The following is a 24,677-nucleotide window of genomic DNA, read 5'->3' as shown; positions in this document are numbered from 1 at the left end:
TTGGCACCCCCAGGGGCCTGCCTCCTTATAGTAACGACAGCAGGCCCCAACGCCCTGAAATTCAAGGACATTGCCAGATTGGGGCTAAGAGGAGCCCATCACACACACTTTATTTCTTAAAACTTTTGTTAACATTTAAAATCTCTTCCAAATAGATTGCTTACCAAAGAGAGAATCCAAGAAATTGGCAGCAAAGAGTCTCACCAGGAGGGAAAACAATGCAGTAAAAGTGAGTGTGCTGAGCTCAGGAGGTGATTCCACAAGCCTGTCCCAGGAGTGCTTAGTGCCCGGGGCGTTAGCCAGGCTGAGGAGGTAGAGCAGGATGGGGACAGAGAAGGCAAGCTTGCGCCCATAAAATCCAACAGTCCAAGCAGAGGTAGGGAGCTTCAGCCTTCCCCATATCTGGGGTCCCTCAGAGCCAGCTGCTCCTCTGTTTTTGAACCAATGGGACATTAAGGAATAGAGTCCCTTCATCTGCAGGGCATCAAGGAGCAGACCTCAGCGGCCACTGGTAGCCCACTGGCGGCAGGCTGCTCACCTTGGTCTCCACATCACTGATCTGCCAGTTCCTAGGACCTTGGGGGAGAAGGACATTTTGGTGTTGCCTAGTTCAGTACTCCACTGTGTGATTGAACTCTCCATGATATCCCTGCTGAGATTCAGCCCGCTGGAATCCCTCCAAGGAAACAACTCACTCCTCCCCAGGCGCCCCACTGCAGGCTGCCACATCACTCTCAGTAGGTGGCCTTCTCCACGCTGAGTAGAAAGATGCTTCCCACTGGTTCTCATTCTGCATCAGGGTCCATACCTAATTAGTCCATCCTTCTTCACACTCAGGACCAGCCTCAGACATGTGAAGCTTGCCATTATGCTGCTTGTATCTAAGCCCCCAAAACACATACACACACACATACACACACACACACTTTTCTTGAAACCAAATCTTTCCAAACCAAGAACCAAATTGTTCTTTATCCCTCATGAGCTTGAGTCCCTATACCATTCCAGTCTCTCTCTACATGATTTCCCAATGGCCCTGCTCAGATGTGTCCCAGAAGCAAGCACAGTTCTCCTTTTTGTGTGTGTTTTGTCTTTTCCATCAGTGAACAGATGAGTAACATAATAGCTTTCTTACATACACTTGGCTTCTATTCATGTGGCCCCCTGATGGGAGGGATCCCGCCTGTTCTGTTCCCTGCTGTACCCACCAGAGATCAGTCTGGCACTGGGTGGACACTCAAGGAGTAGTTGTTTAGTAAATGGATGACACTTGAAAGGATAGGCTTGCTTTTTGTTTTGTTTTTATTGTAGTGGTAGTTGGTGGTGGCGGTTGTTAATAGCTAGGAGGAAAAGTTTTATTTTGCATATAATAAAGTCCCTCCAAATATACACATCAAATAGACAACTGGAGGTATAGACAGGTCTGGAGCTTAAAGAGGTCAGGCTTGGAGAGAGCACGTGGAGTCACCAACTCACAGAAACTGATGCAACCTTACTGCATGAACCTGCCTAGCAGTTCAGCTGATCGAAGATTCTGTCCCCTTTCCATGTGGCTTCCCAGAGCCAGCGGCCAGTAGAACAGAGAACATCGGCCTCTCCTTTGCCGCTGACACCCAGCCCAAGCCGTAGAGACCGCATTCACCTTCCCTTTCCCTAGCCCCACCATCTCCAAGAGACGCCCTGTCCAGTACTGACGGGGGAATGCCTGCCCTCCCTGCCAGTAGGAACTCCAGAGGAAAGATTCAATGTGCATGTACTTCCAGGAGCAACACGGTCAGCTTCTATTACTCCTAGAAAAAACCAGCCATTTTCAACTCTAAAAGTGACTTCTTTCTCGAAGTTAAAAGCTAACCTTTTCAAAGAATATTGCTTCTCTCTCACTTACCAACTTTACATTTCCCTGTATGGCCCCGGAAGATGACTGGTTAGCCAGAGACGGGTAAGATTCCTCAAGGGAGGAATAACCTAAGACAGGCAAGTCGCAGGGGGGCCATCAGGAGAGAAATTGGGAACCAACAGAGGGGAGGCTTAGAACCTCACCCCCCATTTTGAGAGAAATCTTCATCCGTGGATGTTTTGTTGCCCTTGTCTAGCTTGGATTAATACTTAGTCTACAGGCACAGACCTGATCATCTACATTTGCCCTCTTACAGCACTAAATTATGTTTTCTACCTTTATCTTGCATCTACCTACCACTTCGGCATTTTATTAAAAAATAATAATAATAATAATAATAATAAGGGAGAAATGTGGGATTCACATATAAATCAAGTATAAAAATCAAATGAATAACATATCTGACTTGATTGTTTATAGTTCATGATGCGTGATCAAAACCGAAAGTTTCTGTGATGACTGCCCTTGCACTGTTCACCATGTAAGAACTTATTCACTATGTAAGACCTTGTTCACCATGTAAGAACTTGTTTGTTATGCTTCAGAAGATTGGAGACTGTGAGAATTAGGCTTGGGGTTGATTAATGACTGTGCATTGAGTCCCCTATACAGAATTTTATTGTTGTTAACAACCATTTGATCAATAAATATGAGAGATGCCCTCTCAAAAATAAATAAATAAATAAATAAATAAAATAAAATAAAAGTGACTTCTTTCTCAGCACTTGGCTGGAAACTGAGAGATCAGCAAGCAGGAAGGGGCATTTGTCTGCTTTCTCCTCACATCCATCTACCTGGAACATGTAGGTACACAGTATGAGAATCCTGGTGTCCCCTGGACTGGTGGACTCCCAGGGCCAGGAGTGCCCTCTTCTGGTCAAATAACACTGATGTTCATGAGAATAGCACCATGAGCTATTTGGTGATCAAAATAACTAACAGTTACCAAGAACATTACTGTGAGCCAGGCTTGTAATAAAAATTTTACCCAGATTACCCCCATTTAATGATCATCCTGACTCTATGAAGTCCTACTGTTCTATTCTTACCCCATTTCACAAATGAAGAAATTGATCAGAGCCCTTAAATCACAAATGATAGAGGAGGCTGGCTGGTCTCCACTTGTCATCTATCCCCTCAAATGCCTCAAGACAGACGTAAGCCATTCCAGAGGGCAGAGAAAGGGGGCAATGTAAATAGATAGGCCTTTCTTTACTAAAGTAAACACATTACATACATAGATTGGAAAAATTGGAAAAAGAAATAAATTGCCCATTATTAAAACCAGTTAGCATTTTAATAGGCTTCCTTTCAATCCTTTTTTCCTTTTCTCCTTTCCATCTTTTTGTCATAACTGTAACCAAGGTATAATATAAATTGAAAAGATTCTTAAATATATTTTTCCGTCAAGAATTTTCTGTTCTTAGATGTGATGTTCACATTCTTTAGTCAAAGCAACAGGTGTTTACTTGGAGCTCCAGGAAGAGTCTGACCGGGAGCTCCCTGCCAGTTCTGTGACACCCCAGCCTGCCCAGCACTTCTCTGATCGCCTTCCCACGGGTGCTGTGGAGGCTGAGTGTGGCCGGGAAACCTCACAACAGGTCACAGGGCCAGTCCTCTCGTGCACTGCCCCCTGGGCAGGTGGCCCAGAGGGGACTTTGGGCCTTGCAGCTGACTGACCCCATGGGAGAGGTTACCACAGATGCTCTGGGACAGCCATCCACAGGGCTAGGATTCTTAGGAAGTTTTTCTCTGGCCATCTTAAGGATGTGGCTACATGGCAGGTGTCTCTGTGAATCTGTTTCACTTTCCTGCGCTGTTTCCTGGAATCTGCCTCCCCTTGCTGCAGGCCTCTGCGCCACTGCCTGTGTACCAAGGGACTCCCTGCCACAGCATCCCTGTGGGGCAGCAGCCTCTGGAGTCAGACTCCCAGCTCTGCCGCTTGCCAGCTCTGAGACAGGGGCACTAGGGAAGCTCCCACAGTGATTTTCTCATCTGGAAAATGAGAATAATAATCGTTCGTACTCACAAGCTGTTAGGGGAGGTAAATGGACATTAGTGAGACTGAACACACAGTAACAGCTCAATAAATGGTGGCTATTGTCCTAGAAACCTGCTCCATTTAGGTGGCTCATAGGGAAAGGGGTAGAGGTGCTGCACAGAAACCACACAGCAACAACTCATGACTCATCTGCATTGTCCAAATTCCTGCATCCTATTAGTTCTACACAAGTGCCAGACAACAGGGACACGGTCTGAGGCCTCTCCTGCCCCTCTTTGCCTCTCTCCCCTCATCCCTCTGCCATTTCCCAAGAACACAGGAAGGAATATACCAGGGTAAAACTCCGATTATGTAAAGAGTCGGACTGAAGCAATGTGATGCCAGCCCCAGAGTTGAATCAGGGTCCTGGGACCCTCCCGTTGCACCAGATACAACCTTATTTGCTGGCTTGTTGGGAGGTGAGGCGCCCCAGGAGAGGACCCAAGGAAGCTGGAGCAGTGGGCAAAATAGCCTCCAGCCTCCGGACAAGGCTCTTCACCAACTGATGCAGAAATATGTTTACATTTTAACAGGCAGTATGGCCAAACCATCATGTCTCAGCTAATTTAACTCCAGTTAAGACCCTCAGAAGGTCATCATGACCCCCTGAATGACACAGGGACCACCAAATGGATTAAGCTCATGCTTGCAGAGTGGGTTAGGGAGAAGGGCTTTATTATTCCAACGTTTACTCAAGTGCTAAAACACCTCTACCCATGTGGCTCCTTACTACGTGCCTTGCCAAGCCCCTCTTCTGGGACCCCTCACCTCCTGCCAATAGGAGGAAGGGACCCAGAAGTTGGACAATCCAAAATCAAACCCCATGGTGAATTCCTGAGTTGGGTACCAATGCTGACAGCTTAGAAGAAGAATACACCAGCCCAACACCAGCCTGATGCCCACCCAGGCATTCATTCCACTAGCATTTGTCAAGCCTGCATTAGCTGCCAGGTACTGTCCTGTGGGCAGAGCACACAACAGGGAGCAAGACCAATAGTGTCTCTGCACACATGGAGCTCAGCCTAGTAAAGAGCCAGACATAAAATTATAATCCAGGGTGATGAGAGCTTTAGTGGGGAAAAGACAGGGAGCTAGGAGAGCAAAAGGGGACACCTCATCCAGCAGCCCAGAGGCAGGAAGTAACGTATAAGCCACGGTCTGCGGGTGGAGTGGGAGCTAGCCGGAGGACAGGCCAGAGGAAGTGTGGAGCAGCATGTGCAAAAGCTAGAGACCAGCTGAGCCACCAGAAGAAGCAAGCCATTGGGCTGACCTTCCACATAATCATTGTGATGTGTCAAGTTTAGGATGCAATTAATACTAACATGTGGGCCTGGCTTTTTGTTTAACCAGAGAATGGTTTGGGGAGATGACAACCCTTTAAATGAAAATTTCCAAACCAAAGGTGCAGGTTGGCAGGGAGAACAGGTTAGGAGGCAGTGTCTCAAGGGGCTCAGTGTTGGACTTCGGTATCACATAAGCTTGGATTCCAGTCCCAACTCTACCTCTGAACTGGGTGACCTTGGCTAAGTCAGTGAACCTCTCTGGGCTGTAATGTCCTCACCTGAAAATGGAGAATAATGCAAGTACCTACTCTGTAGCACAGTAATAATATTCAAATGAGGCAGTACATAAAATCCTCAGCAAGGTGATGAGCATGGGTCAGCTCTTATTATTAAAATAACTTCCTGTATTCTACCCCCAACTAACATCATTTCATGCCCAAGAATCTCAAGCATTTTCAAGAACAGAAGTCCAACATAATACAAACATCACTGCTAAAGTTTATTGAGAGTTTACATTTTCCAGGCCAGTCCTATGTGCCTCACTCACACGGTTACTTTATTTAATCCTCATGACAGCCCAATGGAGGGGCTGCTGTTTTTTGGGTTTCACAAACTAGGAAACCAAGGCAGAAAGGTTTAGTAACTTGCCTCAGGTTACCAAAAGCTTTAAAAATCCAGAACACTGACAACACCAAATGCTAGCAAGGGTGTGGAGCAACAGGAATTCTCATTCACTGCTGGTAGAATGGTATTGCCACTTTAGAAACAGCTTGGCAGTTTTTGACAAAATAAAACATTCTCTTCCCATATGATCCAGCAATCATGCACATTGGCATTTACCCAAAGCAGTGAGAACTTACCTCCAAATGAAAACCTGCACACAGATATTTATAGCAGCTTAATTCATAATAGCTAAAACTTGGAAGAAGAGAACCGGAGGAGCCAAGATGGCAGCATTAGTAGGGCAGCGGAAATCTCCTTCCAAAATCATATATATTTTTGAAAATACAACAAATACAACTATTCCTAAAAGGGAGACTAGAGGATACAGTACAACAGTCAGGCGACATCTACATCTGCAAGAAATCAGCATCTCATGAATGGGGTAAGATACAAGCCGCAACCAGGCGGGACCTGGGCACTCCTCCCAGCCAAGCTCACCGGTAGGAGGAAAGGAGTCGGAGCAGGGAGGGAGTGGAAGTGCAGGACTGTTAATTAACCAGCCCTAGTAATTCGCACCAGGAGCACAGACACACATTGCATGGTGTGCTGGATATTAGGAAAATGGAAAAGTAAAATCTGCAAGTGGGTCCCTGCAGCTGGCTCCCCTGGGACAAAGAAAAAGTGCTTTTTGAAAGTCTTAAAGATACAGGGGCCTCACAGCTGGACGGAATCATCCTGGCACACTCAGCCCAGTAGGCTGGGAATCCTGAGGAACTCCAGGCACCCCAGCTCCCTGGGTGGCAATGCAGCCCTGAAGCCCCTCACAGCGATAAGCAGCCTGCCATTCGTTCCCCCACCAGAACAGCCACACCATAGCGGCTGAGCAGCCAGAGAGCAGCTGCACCCATAGCAACCGCCCAGAATCTCCTCACGGCTCACAACTGCCCAGGCCAGACCCAGAGGCTGCTGGCAGCGCACAGCTGCCTGGCACAGGCAGAGGAAGCCAGGACAAGGCACGAAGGGGCACCATTCCCACAGGAGAGCACAGCTGGCACATCTGCCACTCTCCACAGTGCTCTAGGCTGCCACAATGACAGCTGTCCTGCCCACAGTGTGGCAGGGGATTAACCCGGAGGCTGCTCCCGGTGTGCGGGGAAGCGACTCAGGCAGTGGAGAAGGGCAAGGCGACCAGCAAGCAGGAAGCGACTTTGTTCTCCCAGCTGATACACATGCCACCTGCCTGCGACTACCTCTATCACCATGAAAAGGCAGAAGAATTTGGTCCAGTCCAGAATTACCCAGACAACCACCAAGAGAGGGCCTGGGAGATAGAGATAACGAATCTTCCTGAAAAAGAATTCAAAATAAAGGTCATAACCATGCTGAGAGACCTGCAGAGAAATATGCAAGAGCAAAGGATCAAGTCAGGAGGGAGAACACAGAAATAAAACAATCTCTGGAAGGACTTAAGAGCAGACTGGATGAAGTGCAAGAGACCGTTAATGGAATAGAAATCAGAGAACAGGAATACAGAGAAGCTGAGGCAGAGAGAGATAAAAGGATCTCCAGGAATGATAGAATATTAAGACAAATGTGTGACCAATCCAAATGGAACAATATTCGCATGATAGGGGTACCAGAAGAAGAAGACAGAGAAAAAGGGATAGAAAGTGTCTTTGAAGAAATAATTGCTGAAAACTTCCCCAAACTGGGATAAGAAATAGTCTCTCAGACCATGGAAGCTCATAGATCTCCCAACACAAGGGACCCAAAGAGGACAACACCAAGACATATAATAATTAAAATGGCATGAAGATCAAAGACAAGGACAGAGTATTAAAGACAGCCAGAGAGAGAAAAAGGGTCACCAACAAAGGAAAACCCATCAGGCTATCATCAAATTTCTCAACAGAAACCTTACAGGCCAGAAGAGAATGCATGATATATTTAATGCAATGAAACAGAAGGGCCTTAAACCAATAATACCATATCCAGCACGATTATCACTTAAATATGAATGAGGGATTAAACAATTCCCAGAAAAGCAAAACTTGAGGGAATTTGCTTCCCACAAAAGACTTCTACAGGGTATTTTAAAGGGACAGCTCTAGATGGAAGCACTCCTAAGGCTAAATAGATGTCACAAGAGAAAATAAAATTGCACCAAAGAAAGCAGACCAACCAAATACTAACTAAAGGCAAAAAATAAAATCAACTTTTCACAAAATCAGTCAAAGGACACACAAAAGTGTACAGAGTAAAACACCTAACATATAAAGAATGGAGAAGGAGGAATAATAAGGGAGAGAAATAAAGAATCATCAGATTGTGTTTATAATAACTGAATAAGAGAGTTAAGTTAGACAGTTAGATAGTAAAGAAGCTACCCTTGAACCTTTGGTAAACACGAACCTAAAGCCTGCAATGGCAATAAGTACATATCTTTCAATAATCACCCTAAATGTAAATGGACTGAATGCACCAATCAAAAGACATAGAGTAATAGAATGGATAAAAAAGCAAGACCCATCTATATGCAGCCTACAAGAGACTCACCTCAAACCCAAAGACATACACAGACTAAAAGTGAAGGAATGGAAAAAGATATTTCATGCAAAAAATAGGGAGAAAAAAGCAGGTGTTGCAGTACTAGTATCAGACAAAATAGACTTCAAAACAAAGAAAGTAACAAGAGATAAAGAAGGACATTACATAATGATAAATGGGTCAGACCAACAAGAGGGTATAACCATTATAAATATATATGCACCCAATGCAGGAGAACCAATATATGGGAAACAAATACTAACAGAATTAAAGGAAGAATTAGAATGCAATGCATTTGTTCTAGGAGACTTCAACACACCACTCACTCCAAAGGACAGATCCAACAGACAGCTGTTCTAGATGGACCTAACAGACATCTACAGAACTCTACACCCAAAAGCAGCAGGATACACATTCTTCTCAAGTGCACATGGAACATTTTCCAGAATAGACCACATACTAGGCCACAAAAAGAGCCTCAATAAATTCAAAAAGACTGAAATTCTACCAACCAACTTCTCAGACCACAAAGGGATAAAACTAGAAATAGATTGTACAAAGAAAGCAAAAAGGCTCACAAACACATGGAGCTTAACATGCTCCTAAATAATCAATGGATCAATGACCAAATTAAAATAGAGATCAAGCAATATATGGAGACAAATGACAACAGCACAAAGCCCCAACTTCTGTGGGACACAGTGAAGGCAGTTCTAAGAGGAAAGTATATAGCAATCCAGGCCTATTTAAAGAAGAAAGAACAACCCCAAATGAATAGTCTAAAGTCACATTTATTGAAACTAGAAAAAGAAGAACAAATGAAGGCCAAAGTTAGCAGAAGGAGGGACATAATAAAGATCAGAGAAGAAATAAATAAAATTGAGAAGAATAAATAGAAAAAAATCAATGAAACCAAGAGCTGGCTCTTTAAGAAAATAAACAAAATAGAAAAACCCCTAGCCAGACTTATTAAGAGAAAAAGAGAATCTATACACATGAACAGAATCAGAAATGGGAAAGGAAAAATTATGATGGACCCCACAGAAATACAAAGAATTATCAGAGAATACTATGAAAATCTATACGCTAATAAGCTGGAAAACCTAGAAGAAATGGACAACTTCCTAGAAAAATACAACCTTCCAAGACTGACCAAGGAAGAAACAGAAAATTTAAACAGACCAATTACCAGCAATGAAATTGAACTGGTAATAAAAAAACTACCCAAGAACAAAACTGCCTGGCCAGATGGATTCACCCCTGAATTTTATCAGACATACAGTGAAGACATAATACCCATTCTCCTTAAAGTTTTCCAAAAAATAGAAGAGGAGGGAATACTTCCTAACTCATTCTATGAAGCCAGCATCACTCTAATACCAAAACCAGGCAAAGACACAACAAAAAAAGAAAACTACAGACCAATATCCCTGATGAACATAGATGCAAAAATACTCAACAAAATATTAGCAAACTGAATTCAAAAATACATCAAGAGGATCATACACCATGATCAAGTGGGATTCATCTCAGGGATGCAAGGATGGTACAACATTCGAAAATCCATCAACATCATCCACTACATCAACAAAAAGGACAAAAACCACATGATCATCTCCATAGATGCTGAAAATGCATTCAACAAAATTCAATATCCATTCATGATAAAAACTCTCAACAAAATGGGTATAGAGGGCAAATACCTCAACATACTAAAGGCCATATATGACAAACCCATAGCCAACATCATACTTAACAGCAAGAAGCTGAAAGCTTTTCCTCTAAGATCAGGAACAAGACAGGGATGTCCACTCTCCCCACTGTTATTCAACATAGTACTGGAGGTCCTAGCCGTGGCAATCAGACAAAACAAAGAAATACAAGGAATCCAGATTGGTAAAGAAGAAGTCAAACTGTCACTATTTGCAGATGACATGATATTGCATATAAAAAACCCTAAAAACTCCACTCCAAAACTATTAGAAATAATATCTGAATTCAGCAAAGTTGCAGGATACAAAATTAATACACAGAAATCTGTGGCTTTCCTATATCCTAACAATGAACTAGCAGAAAGAGAAATCAGGAAAACAATTCCATTCACAATTGCATCAAAAACAATAAAATACCTAGGAATAAACCTACCAAGGAGGTCAAAGACCTATTCCCTGAAAACTACAAGACACTCTTAAGAAAAATTAAAGAGGACACTAACAAATGGAAACTCATCCCATGCTCTTGGCTAAGAAGAATTAATATAATCAAAATGGCCATCCTGCCCAAAGCAATCTACAGATTCAATGCAATCCCTTTCAAAATACCAACAGCATTCTTCAACGAACTGGAACAAATACTTTAAAAATTCATATGGAACCACAAAAGACCCCGAATAGCCAAAGCAATCCGGAGAAGGAAGAATAAAGCAGGGGGGATCTCGCTTCCCAACTTCAAGCTCTACTACAAAGCCACAGTAATTAAGACAATTTGGTACTGGCACAAGAACAGACCCACAGACAAGTGGAACAGAATAGAGAGTCCAGATATTAACCTAAATATGTATAATCAATTAATATACGATAAAGGATCCATGGACATACAATGGGGAAATGACAGCCTCTTCAACAGTTGGTGTTGGCAAAACTGGACAACTACATGTAAGAGAATGAAACTGGATTATTGTCTAATTCCATATGCAAAAGTAAACTCAAAATGGATCAAAGACCTGAATGTAAGTCATGAAACCATAAAACTGTTAGAAAAAAAACAGGCAAAAATCTCTTGGACATAAACATGAGGAACTTCTTCATGAATATATCTCTCTGGGCAAGGGAAACAAAAGCAAAACTGAACAAGGGGACTATATCAACCTGAAAAGCTTCTGTACAGCAAAGGACACCACCAACAGAACAAAAAGACATCCTACAGTATGGGAGAATATATTCATAAATGACAGATCCGATAAGGGGTTGACATCCAAAATATATAAAGAGCTCACACACCTCAACAAACAAAAACCAAATAATCCAAATAAAATATGGGCAGAGCTGAGCAGACAGTTCTCCAAAGAAGAAATTAAGATGGCCAACAGACACATGAAAAGATGCTCCACATCGCTAGTCATCAGAGAAATGAAAATTAAAACCACAATGAGATATCACCTCATACCAGTAAGGATTGCCACCATCCAAAAGACAAACAACGACTAATGTTGGCGAAGTTGTGGAGAAAGGGGTACCCACCTACACTGTTGGTGGGAATGTAAATTAGTTCAACCATTGTGGAAAGCAGTATGAAGGTTCCTCAAAAACCTAAAAATAGAAATACTGTTTGACCCAGGAATCCCACTCCTAGGAATTTACCCTAAGAATGCAGGAGCCCAGTTTGAAAAAGACACATGCACTCCTATGTTTATCGCAGCACTGTTTACAATAGCCAAGAAATGGAAGCAACCTAAGTGTCCATCAGTAGATGAATGAATAAAGAAGATGTGGTACATATATACAATGGAATATTATTCAGTCATAAGAAAAAAACAAATCCTACCATTTGCAACAACATGGATGGTGCTAGAGGGTGTTATGCTCAGTGAAATAAGCCAGGTGGAGAAAGACAAGTATCAAATGATTTCGCTCATCTGTGGAGTATAAGAACAAAGAAAAACTGAAGGAACAAAACAGCAGCAGACCCACAGAACCCAAGAATGGACTAACAGTTACTAAAGGGAAAGGGACTGGGGAGAATGGGTGGGAAGGGAGGGATAAGGGGGGGAAAAAAGAAAGGGGGCATTATGATTAGCATGTATAATGTGCAGGGTAGGGGCACAGGGAAGGCTGTACAACACAGAGAAGACAAGTAGTGATTTTACAGCATCTTACTACACTTATGGACAGTGACTAATGGGGTATGTGGGGGGGGACTTGTTGATGGGGGGTGTCTAGTAAACATAATGTTCCTCATGTAATTGTAGATTAATGATACCAAAATAATAATTAAAAAAAAAAAAAAAAAACTTGGAAGCAACCAAGATGTCCTCCAGTAGGTGGGGGGATAAAGTGCAGTCCATCCAGACAATGCAATATTAGCTGGTGCTAAAGAGAAGTGAGTTATCGAGCAGTGAAAAAGCATGAGGAAACTTAGTCACATCACCAAGTGAAAGAAGCCAATCTGAGAAGGCTATTCTGTATGATCACAACTCTGACATTCTGGACAAGGCAAAACTATGGAGACAGGAGAAAGATCAGTGGTTGCCTATTAGGGGAGAGGGAGGGCTGAATGGGCAGAAGCGCCGACGATTTTTAGAGCAGTGAAACTGCTCTGTATGATCTGCTACTACAGGAATGGATACATTTCCCCATACATTTTTCCAAACCCACAGAAAGTTCACCACCAAGAGTGAACCCGAATCGGACTGTGGACTTTGAATGAGAATGATGTGTCAGTGCGGCTCCTCGGTTGTGACAAACGTACCCCAGGGGTGAGAAAGGGGGTGTCCATTAGTGGGGGAGGTCATGTTGTGCTGGGGGGACAAGGGTGTCTAAGGACCCTGAACTTTCTGCTCAGTTTTTCTGTTAATGTGAAACCACTCTAGAAAATAAAGTGTATTGATTTAAAAAATCAAAATAGGATTCAAACAAGAAGTTTGGTTCCAGAATGCACCCCTTTAACCACTATGCTTTGCTGTTCCCAGATTCTAAAGAGAGGAAAAATCCAACTTTCAATAGAAGTAAAGAAAAAAATAATACATATATATCAAGTGATACAAGATTGCTGGGTTTTGGAATGTGCTTAAAGTCCCAGATGTCAGTCCTTCCTGATCCTTTCTAGAGGGCCAGTGAAGTTCCAGGCGGATTGAGCAGATTTCTGCCTCACATGTAGTGTTGGATGAAAAGCACCTGACACGTGGCGTGAGGCCGGCATGTCCAGGACACTTTTCGTCTGGAAAACAGCTGTGGGTAATCTCGGACACCCAGGCAGAAAGCTTATCAGCTGGCCTGTCCCAAAGCCACTGGGAAGACTATCTCCTGGTACAGCTGCCCTATTTTTAGAGAAAGGCATTCTTTCTAGGGCTGTGCTTCTGACAAAGGAGCAGGCCAGCTCTGTCCCAAGGTATAGCCGGTGAACATCAAGCCACTTTCAGTGGTCTGCCTGACTTAGGGCTCATTTTCAGCAGCAGGTGTGTGGAACACCATCCATAGTATTTAACCAAAAGATTTATGAAACACTAGCTCATTCCACAGCTGGAGGAATCTGGTGTGATATTGCTTTCTCTCACGGGAAGGGGGACATGAGACACTCTAAGGTGCCACTCAGCATCTCGCCAACGTTTCAAATACCATTCAAGGTCACTAAAAAGCCATTTTTTGCTGTAAGGAAGCAAGTGTCTACATGGGAAACCACAGGACTAATCTAAAACACCCTGGTGGGAGGATGAGTTGGGGGAGTGGATGTGAACCAGAATCTGTAGAATCAGCCCCGTCAGTTTTAGGTCTTTGTGCCACCAACCCAGGAAGCCAGCAGGGCCCAGGGACTGAGGGAACCCACAGCGCTGACCCAGGGCGCAGCTCACTTGAGCCTCCATTCGGCTCCCTGGAATAATCGCAGCCCAATAGCTAAGAGTTGCACTAACAATAAAAGGATAATAATATTAACCGTTTTTCAAGCACCTTCTGTGTGCGAGATACTTTAAGCACATTGTCTTCCTGGCTCCAGAATGATCCCGTGCTATGAGTGTTATAATCCCAATTATGTGGATAGGGAACTGGAGCTCAGAGAAGGTGTTTAATTTACCCAAGTGAATGGCAGAGCTGATAGGCAAACTCAGATTTTTCTGAGTCCAAAGTGCATGCATTCTCCTTCCATTTGCCGTGCTGGCCCCCTAACCGTCTTGGGGGTGGAGGGGAGAGTTATACAAAAGGAAGGCTGTAACAAGGTTATTGCCATTTTAATTTAAACAAAAGCAACAAAGTCTCAAGCACAGACTCCATCCCATTTACCCAATCCTAGCCTGCATTCACATGTGAGTGACATTTGGTGACAGGAAAGTCACTCAGTGGGAAGCCGCTGCTGCCAAGCTTGATGGGAACTTTAGGCACCACTCAGTCTAACCTCTTGTCTCCAGGTGAGTGAAGGACAGCATTAGAAGTTGGTTTGCCAGGGTCACACAGCAATTAGAGAAATTCAAACACAGATCTTCAGAGGCCAAGTCTGCAACCCTTAGGCAATACCACCTCCACCCCATCTGTGTGACTCCGCAGCAGCTACATTGAGCCCTACTGCTTGAGAGACACCTGCAACAGGGGCAATATTGAATGAATGCCACTCGTCCCTACAAAAGGAAGTGGGAGCAACTCTTCAACATGAGAAAAACACAGCTCCTCCTGGGCCTCTGGGGAGCCCAGGTTGGTTTGTGGCCTTTGAGAGCCAGATGTCCCCAGATCCCCAATCTGCTCAACCTCACAGAATTACATACTGCTTTGTTATCATTCTGTAAATACATTCCTGCAGGGAAACATCAAAGATCTACACACAGACACTTGAGCTGGCGATCTTTCACAGACTGCTCCAGGGCCCCTGCTTCTCCAGGATGATGGCTGCTAGGCTTCCCTTGGATCAAAGAAATCCCGGAGAGGTAGAGGGATAAGTGAGGCTGCAGTGTCAGCCCCATCCCCAGTTTCAACTGGTCTCATTCGTGTCAGCTCAGCAGCGTGTGGGGGATGGCAGGTGACAGCCAAGGAGAGCCTCTGTATCACCTCCCCTTGCACCTGGGTTCCCTCACCTGTCCCTGCCCTGACAACCTGCAAGCACATCAGAGCCGTCAAGATCAGCTTCATTGTCCTTGTGCACTGGCTACTCACTACTCACCAGGCTTTTTGATAGCTCATTGGCTCCCCAAGTTCTGAGGTTACTCCATCGATTCCAGGAGGTCCTAAGTTGGCAGCAGTTTTAGTGATGTGGCTGGAGCTGACCACAGGCTTGGGCAACTACTGACATTCTGTAAAGACAGTAAGGTGGTACCAAGCAGGCATTGATAAGAAAGAAAGTTCACAGTGGGAAGGGGAAAAGCTGACATATATTAGCTGCGATTGTGCTCCAGGCGTTTACTGGCACTTAATCCTCACCAGGACATTATCATCATCTCCATCTGACAAATGTAGAAAGACCTTCAAAGAGGCTCAGCAGCTGCTCCAAGGCCACACAGGCAGGAAATGCTAGAACTGTAAGTACCCCCCAGATTCCATCCGCCTGCCGGCCCCCACCTTCCAACTGTCCCCACGGCAGGCTCTGCTGGTTCCCTACCTAACCTCTCCTTCCTTTCTTGCTGATGGAATCTGGTTGCACTGAGGCAGCAATGTGCCAGCTCCATGTGGCCCTAGAGGTTAGTAGCATCTCCCACCCTCAGTAGCATCTCAGCTACTGAGCCTGGTGCTTGAACTGCAGCTCAGAATTGACACACAATGGTCAAGAGGACTGCGATCACTGTATCTTCACTGTACTCTATTGTTCTCTGGACTAAGCTGATTCTTGCAGACTAACCTGGAATACTACTACATATAGTATTGTTTCTACTGGCAAGTGCATTGAAGAGCCACCCTCCCCCCAACAAAAACACAAAAATCCAACATGTAACAAGAGACTTCATGAGTCCTTTATAAAGTTTATAGTCATTTCAAATTTTCAAAGCTACTTTCATGTTATTGACCCTTTTCTTATCAGGAAGATCTAGGAATATCAAGAATGCCAAAGGACTCTCTTGGAAGTATAAGTAAATATGGGGTATTTAAGTCTATATTTATTCTATACTATCCACTACACCATATTATATTGAAAGAAAATCTTCCCTATGACTGAAAAAATATGTATTCCAGTCAAGAAGATAAAATCCTAGCTGTTGTGTCCATTTTATGGTAACAGTGCTGCGTCTCCCTGGAAGAGGACTGGCTGGCATTAGGATGGCCTAGGTTTTTCAGCCTCAGCACTATTGGAATTTGGGGCCAGACAGTTCTCTGCTGTGGGGGCTGCCTGTGTTTAGTAGCATCCCTGTTCTCCACCCACTAGATTCCAGGAGCACTCTTTCCTCTGCGATAACCAAAAATATCTTCTGATATTGCCAACCATCTCCCAGACGGCAACGTCACTAGTTTAGGGCCACTGACAAGGGCTGATAGCGCAGAAGGACCTCTGCACCTCCAGGGCTGAATCAGACCTGTCAGAGCCGTGAAGCACTCCGATGCCGTCAGGTCTGCTCCGTGTCCTAATGGCATCTGCCCCCGGTAAGGCAGGGAGCCAGTGGTTACGACGTGCCCTTCAGCTGTAATCAGGGGCACAGTTCCAATGCAGGCCATCAGGAAACCCAGCTTCAGAGAGAAGACTCCCTCATTGCTGGTTCCTAGGGATTGTGAGGCAGAACCTCCTCAAGGCCCGTTTTTGCGACCTTGGTTCCTTTCACTCACACACGAGCTATGAAAAGGCTGCCTTCCCCCTGCCGGGCATGTTCCCCTGGCTCTCCGCCCTGTAAGGCGATGCAGCTCCTCATCATATGTGCTTCCTCTCGCTGCTCACTTTTGAAGCCCCCTTTTCTCAGAATAATTGTCTTAGCACAGCAGTTGCTGTTGAACAGATTCCAGTAGTTCAACACTGAAAGAGCATCTAACTGACTTCACAGAGTATTTTGGGAGACTTCTCAGGTATCCAGGTTTGAACATGTCCTCAGAGCGGGCTCAGCATATTCCATAATTGTGGGCTGAAATCTCAGGGGAATCCCTCAGCTTCTGCCCAGCATTGTGCTCTGGAAAGTACAAAATTAGTTTATCCCACAGGTTTACCAAGCGAATCTTGAGTTCCTTTCTGGGTTCTTCCAACTCTGTATTGTTAACTGTTCTAAATAAATTCTGATTCTTGCTCAGAATCATTCCCTTTTACCTCAACGATGATCAATGGTAGAAAAAAAGTCTATTTATTCATAAATACATATTGTAAAGTCACTGTCTACCAGCAATTTGAGTTTACATTACCAAACAGAGTAATTCAGCATTGATTCATTCATTCACTCTGCTCAATTGCTCCAGAAAAGCAGGGAATTTTATTTGTTGAATAAATCAATGCCCACTTTGTTTGAGGTGCTGTCTTTAGTGTTGAGAATATAGCAGTGAACAGGGTGGCACAACTCCTGACCTCAGGGAGTTTACAAACCAGCAGGAGAACAAAAGAACTGAAAAATAAGTAAAACAATCACAAACTGTGGTAAGAGCTGAAATGTGGTGAAACAGGGGAGGGAAGCAGCCTATCTTAAATAGGGCAGTTGGAGACACCCTCTTCCAGGAAATGCCCATTAAGTGAGACTTGGAGATGATTTTCAAGGGACTACACGCACAACACACACACACACACGCACAACACACACACACACACACATAGCCTTTGCTTTTAACAGAACATTTCAGGGCTGAGGAAAAAGACTATAGAATAAAGGCCCTGAGACTTAGTTGTTTGTATTACTCAGTAAAAAGACACTCTATTTCCCATAACAACTGTATTCATGGTAACACTAGGAGATGAATACATAAGAAGACCTTGAACTGGTAGTGATGTTGTATGTGATAGGAAAAGAAAAGCCTTTATTCCTGGGCCTAACCCTGGACTTACTCCCACATACATATATATATATATATATATATATATATATATATATATATATTTATGACTATGAACTTAAAGTATTTTTTATTTAGGTGAAAACATATCTATGATTAAATACGAGCTAGAAAAGTAACTTTATTATTGTTGATCATTCTATATCTGAAACTATCAACCTCTAATCCCCTTTTACCAATGAAACAATTACTTTCATACTTTTACTATATATGACATTATAAATATATTATAGTACAATCATGTATATATAAAACTCAAGGATTTTACAAAGGGTACAGTTCGTAGCAGTACTGACAGGGGATAATAAATTTGTGTTCTTACCTGTATTTAGTGCTGTCTTTAGGATCTAAAGCCTAGATACTAGGCACTGAGGTGAGGAAGAGAAAGACAGATCCAATAGGGAGCCAATTCCAGCAGATCTCTGCCCTCAGGGAGATTACAGGCCAGTGAGGGAAGATGGGCAACCAAAAAAATTTTAGGGAGAAGTACTGACAGCACATTACAAAATCACTAACCCAACTGGAGAAGTCAGCAAATGACAGGGAAGGTGGGACAGCACAGACGAGTGAGGGTGAGGGTTGGGGCATTGCAGGCCAAGAGGGCTGCTCGTGGGAAGGCCCTGACTGATGGGGAAGAAAGATGGCACATTCCCTGAACCAGAGGAGGAGACACAGGCAGCCGACAAGTGAGAAATGGGTAGAGTGGGGCCAGGGACGCAGTGGAGGGGAAGAGTAGATGAAGAGCAGAGTTGAACAGTCAGGGTTCTTGTCCTGAAGCCTCCAGATCTCAGCCCTATGAGCCATGAGCAGTGGAGAGCTGTGAGCATAGAGCCCTTGGAAACAGGGCCTCTGTCCCCTATTTTTTCTTGATCTATTCCTGTATTTAGTGCTGTCTTTAGTATCTACCCACTGTTCCAACATTCCTTTCCAGAGATTTTCATCATCCACTTCAGTTCTTGGCTGAACTATGGTCTTAACATCTTACAAGTGTTCCTTAGATAGAGCTGTGTAGGGCTCTCTGGGGCCACACAATACATTTTTATATATTTACAGATACTTGTGGACAGACAGGTTGTCTCCTTCTGGTGACTTTGTGAAGAGCTCACGTGGGTCTATGAAATGCCATCAAATCAGCAGGCTCTCCCTTTGCCAGTCAACATGTCAACAACCTAGGTGGGTCAATAAACAATCGTGATGATGATTAACCCATAGCCCTCAGTGCTTTCCAAGGGACATTTTACTCACTTTAAACCTGATACAAATGCATGAAAAGTGAAGGCAGGTAAAATCCACTAGAAAGTGTTAAAAGGTTTCAACTAAGGCTTAACTGGGCAGGGAGGGGCCTCCAGGGCTGCCCATCTGCCCCATCAGTAAAATGCTGCCTGGTCAGTGAAAAGGATGGGATCATTTTCGTACTGCAAAGTGGCTTTCTGGGAAATCCTGGTGGGGTAATCCAGGGAAAGGAGGGGAGGGGCCAGAAGCTCCTGAAAAGGGGGAACCATCTGTAGAGTGACAAGAACCGCAAGAGCAGCAGGATTTAAGATATGCCTGAACTCTTACCTGCAGGAGGTTTCCCATCTGCTTTGGGTCTTTATTTGCAAATTGAAATAATGTGCTCTGGAGAAAGATCTAGAAGGGCTAGTGTTATTTAATTCCAAACGATCTGAGATCTGTCTGGAAAGAAAAAGAATGGTACAATGGCAGTCGGGAAAGAAAGAAGCCAGACTACCTGCAAAGGGTTTGGGATGGGGAAAATGGGAGTAGCTGGGAGGGGGCTTGCGTGCCACCTGCAGAGGCCCCTGGAACGACAGAGGCAGTGCTCAGGAGCAGGCCTCCAGGGCACGTGCCCTGGGTGGGAGATGGAGAGAAAGGCAGGCAGGGGGCGTCTTAAGAGGAATTGCATCAATGAAAGCAATCTGTCCTTTGTCAATTTCCCAAACGACAAAAGATTTAAATTGTATTTCACTTATTGTGGAATGCTGTATAATTTTTTTTTAATGCAACACCAAGTCAAAACAGGATCCCAAGTCACCTCAACTTTATAAGGATTGCATAAGCATACACTTGCCTCTCATCAAATGCTCAATTTACCCATTCCAGTCATTCACAGACACCAAGTGCCAATGACTTGCTTGTTCTGTTCTAGGTGCTGGGGAGACAGTCCAGAAGTCATTCCTAGTAGAGTCTTTTAAAACTCCAGCTGACAGCAGGTTGCGGTAGGCAGACCCGCAGGCTGCTCGGCCCCTGTAGGCAGAGCCCAGTGAGCGGGCAGAGCGGCCTGAGAGAGCCAGGCGACAGTACCCGCTCAAGGGAAGCTCCACTGTCAGATGCTGTGTTGATTACTAAATCCATTATCCACTTACTCCTCACGATAATCCAGTGAGAGGACACCAGGATGATGCCAGGATGATCTCTGCTCTACAGATAAGAAGCCCAAGACACAGAAGCTTTGCCCAAAGCCTCAAAACTAATCAATAGCAGAGTCTGGATTCAAACTGTGCAAGGTGTCTTTAATGCCAAAGACTTTGCCTTTAACACAAAACTCAACTGCCATCTTGTTAACCAAATTACAATAGTCACTCTGAATTAAACAAAAATCTAAGTTACAGATCCTAGTAAAGAGAAATCTTTTCTTTTCTACATCTAAGTATGTAACAGAACCAGGTTAATCAAATGGACGGATTGCTTTCATTTCATTTCAGTGTATGTTTATTCATAATTGATAGAAATAATTCATAACCATTAAAGTTCAACTGACATACCATTTTCCCATCTAAACAATACTGTCACCTGCTCAGACAGCTGCTACACTGAATTATTAGATCCTTTTGAGGGTCTAAGGGCTCTTTCAACCCCACACAATCGTTAAAAAAACTGGTCATGTCCCAGCTCATATTAAGTCAGCTTGAGTAAGTGGCTCACAATAGTCCTATAGAGAAAGAGAAACTAACTGTGCAGAGCCAGTCAGCCCAGGGTGTAGTAGAACCACAGGCTAGTGGCCATGGGCATTTGTGGTTCCTTTTCACTGTCAATACACATACCAGGGGAATTTCTCCCCATATGAATTTTGCTGGTGGAAAAAGACCATTCTCCCTCATAGAATCCAAAAACTCAACCCCAACCCCACTCAGGTTAGGTGGTCATGTGGCCAATGCCCTCCCCTTCAGACCCAGACTCAACCACCAGTGCTGGGAAGAAGCAGGGCCTGTGCAAGATCCATTCTGGAGGCCAGGGGCTATGCCAGATTCAGGAGCAGTGTCCAGAACCAGTGGGGTCGCGGGTAGAAGCAGCAGGGGCAGGGCCAGGGGCAGTGTGACTAGATGCTCTCCCAGGGCCAGCTCTGCTCTGTGCTTTAGAGCACTGGTCCAAGGGCCTCCCTGGGGCACTCAAGGAGTCTGTGAGTTTCCTAATACCTTCCAATCAACTCCTTTTCAGCAAATCATCCAAAGATGGTTTCTGTTGCTTTGAAATTAAGAACCTCGATATCACAACTGCACCTTATGGCATGTGAAGATTCAGCATCAGTGGGTTCTGGACCAAGGTTTGAGTGAGATACCTTGATGGAGGTGTCTGGACTCAAAACCAACAGGTGCAAGGGGTGGACCTGAGTCTGGGCATGGCTTCGGGCTTGAGAGACCCTGCTGGAAGGCCCAGGATTTCACCTGCAGGAACTCTCCACATCCAGCCCACGGTCCCCATGGCTAGCTGTCCATCGAGGCTAACTGGAAGACAATTCACTTTATGTGTTCTGTTCTCAAGACTTCTTGTGTCTTTTGCAATATGATTGCCTCTTCTTTGGGATGTGTGTATTTGGGCGTGTGTGTTTTCCTTTCAGTATAGGCTGTTTTTCCTTTTTCTTGGGGTCACCTTGGTAACTTTATGCCAGTTTATCATCAGGGCTGCACCCAGGAGAGTATAATAAAAATCAGCTTTATTCTTCCTACTTCCTCTTGCACACATGCTCATGGGGATCCCTACCCCAAGCTCCAGAAGCATCTTGAGCAGATCCCAAAGCTTTCTTGTCACTTTCTGGTATTAAAACATTCAGTCAAGTCTACATCAACATTCTGACATCTCAGCCAATTTCAAACTTCTTTCTGCCCAGCTGAGGCTGAGCCTGCAACGTGGGAACCAACAAGAAAGGCACTTCGGGCAGGTAGGAGCTACACACTGTCATTTCATCCTCTTTGTCCCTCTCCAGCTCCCTCCCCTGTTCCTACACTCTCTCAGAGGTTGGGCCCAGCAGGATGGGGAGGCTACTTTTTTCTGATACAAATCTGCCTGCTGTGGTGGCCGATGTTCAGATGCCAGCTCTTTGGAGGAGGTGCTCTGTGAACCCCTCTCTGGGGCCCCACGTGCACTGCCCAGGCCTCTTCCTGCCTGTCCTGTCTGGCTGGGAGATTCAGCTGTTGTCCTAAGTCTCCCTTTATCCCTTTCCTTTGTTGGGGCCATTTGTTCCTGAATATGGGATTCTTTCCCCTAGAATTGTGAAGGCATTTTTATCTTCTACTGTCCAGTAGTGCTGTTTAAAAGTATCGACATTCTAATTTCTACCTGTCTGTATGTAATGTTGTCAGTCTACAAACTTCTTGAGTCTTCATATTCCTAGTTTCCTGAAATTTCCCCATGGTGTGTCTTGGTGTCGGTCCTTTTCATTTACTGCTCAAGTGATGAGCCTTTCCATCAGAGAACTCATCTACCTCAACCCTAGAAAACTATTTTCTTTTGATTCTTTCATAATTGTCTTTTTTGCTTCATTCTTGGAACTCTTATTATTTGGATGTTGGACATCTTAGTTTGATCCTGTAATGTTCAGATTCTTCCTACCCTTGTTTTTGTTTTTGTTATTTCTCTGTATCTTTTGTCTTTCTGTTCATTTTTCTAGATTTCTTCAATTTTTAATGAGACTTCTCAAGCCTTTTGTTGTGCTTTAAAAAATTTTTTTAAATTGAGGTGCATATAATAAACGATTTTAGTGTACAGCTTGATGAGTTTGGACATGTATATACACTCATGTAACTGTCACCCAGATCAGTGTCCAGTTCAGTAGTGTTATGCTCACATTGTTGGGCCACCGACCACCAGAACCTTCTCATCTTTCAAAGCTGAAACTCTACCCCCTTTAAACAATGACTCCTCATTTCCCCTCGCTGGCCCCTGGCAACAATCATTTGACTTTTTGTTGCTGAGTTTAACTACTCTAGATACCTCAGGTAATGGAAATCATACAGTATTTATCTTCTTGTGACTACTTAGAGGACTTTCAAGGTCCACCCAGCTGTAGCATGTCAGAATTTCCTTCCTTTCAATGGCTGCACAGTATTCCCGTGTGGATTCACACATTTTGTTTATCCATCATGGACACTTGGGTTGCTTCTGCTTTTGGCTATTCTGGATAATGCTGTGAACCTGCGTGTACCAATCTCTGAGAACCTGCTTTCAATTCCTTCAGACCCAGAAACAGTATTGCTGTATCATTTGGTAATTCTGTTTTTAATTTTTTGAGGAATGGCCATATTGTTTTCCTTCTATTTTTTAATTGTGTTTTCATATTTTTATTTCTAAGATCTTTCTTGTTCTTAGAATGTTCTTTTTTCTACTTCTTTTTCCTTTTTACAGCATCCTGCTCTTTTCATGTATGTCATGGCTTGGAGCGAGGGACATAGTATTCAGAACACAGATCATACAGCAAGACTTCCTGGGTTCAAATCCTGGCTCTCCTACCCACTAGCTTGTTCAGGTTACATAATGTGCTTGTTCCCCCATTTCCACGTGTATCAAATAAAGGCCTGAATTGGAAAAACCTCAGTTCTTCTTCCTGTGTGTCTCCTTTACTACTTACACAGAGCACTTTACTTCTGATACTTCTGGTCACCACCCTGGTTTGGTGTGTGACCAGAAGTATCAGAAGTAAATTTGTTATTTCTCTGTATCTTTTGTCTTTCTGTTCATTTTTTCTAGGAGATTTCTTTAATTTTTAATGAGATTTCTCAAGCCTTTTGTTGTGCTTTCATTTTTTAATTTTTTAAAAATTGAGGTATGTATAATGAACAATTTTAGTGTATAGCTTGACTAAGCAAATCTCTGTGACACCAGCTCGGTATCCTATAATTTAACTCAATTCTGACACTGTCTACCCAGAGAGAGTGTCCAGTCCCACAGATAAGAGCTCAGTCCCACAGGGCTGTCCCCATCCCACTTCAGATACCAGTCACAGGTCCCAATATACCCAAACCTACATACAACTTGGCTACAAACTGGAGGTTCCTGTGACTCCTTCCTTGGGTTTGATTAGTCTACTAGAGCAGCTCACAGAACTCAGGGAAACACATTATGTCTATCAGTTTATTAAAGGTTATGATAAAGGACAGATGAGCAGCCAGATGTAGAGATACACAGGGAGAGGTCTGGGAGGGTCTAAGTGCGGGACCTTCTGTCCCCAGGGAGTCGGGGTGCACCACCCTCCTGGTGCGCATGTGTTTGCCCACCTGAAGCTCCCCGAATCCCAACCCTGGGACTTTATGGAGACTTCCTCATGAAGGCACGATTAATTATTAACTCCATTTCTAGCCCTTCTCCCTTCTCTGGAGGATAGT

General features: G+C 44.0%; 1 protein-coding gene across 1 annotated transcript in view; it reads left to right on the top strand.

Annotated features, from left to right (window-relative positions):
* The window catches only part of BEST3 (bestrophin 3), a 70,350-nt gene extending 46,424 nt beyond the window's left edge, over positions 1 to 23,926 (top strand). The window contains exon 10 of the mRNA XM_036920966.2: positions 23,701 to 23,926. Coding sequence (XP_036776861.1) covers positions 23,701 to 23,812 — 112 coding nt within the window. The 3' untranslated portion in view covers positions 23,813 to 23,926. The remainder of the gene's footprint in view (positions 1 to 23,700) is intronic.
* Positions 23,927 to 24,677: the final 751 nt, after the last annotated feature.

Source organism: Manis pentadactyla, chromosome 10 (genome assembly GCF_030020395.1).
Source record: "Manis pentadactyla isolate mManPen7 chromosome 10, mManPen7.hap1, whole genome shotgun sequence".
Taxonomy (NCBI): domain Eukaryota; kingdom Metazoa; phylum Chordata; class Mammalia; order Pholidota; family Manidae; genus Manis; species Manis pentadactyla.
Note: the sequence above shows the minus strand (reverse complement) of the source record. Positions and strands in the feature narration are given on the sequence as shown.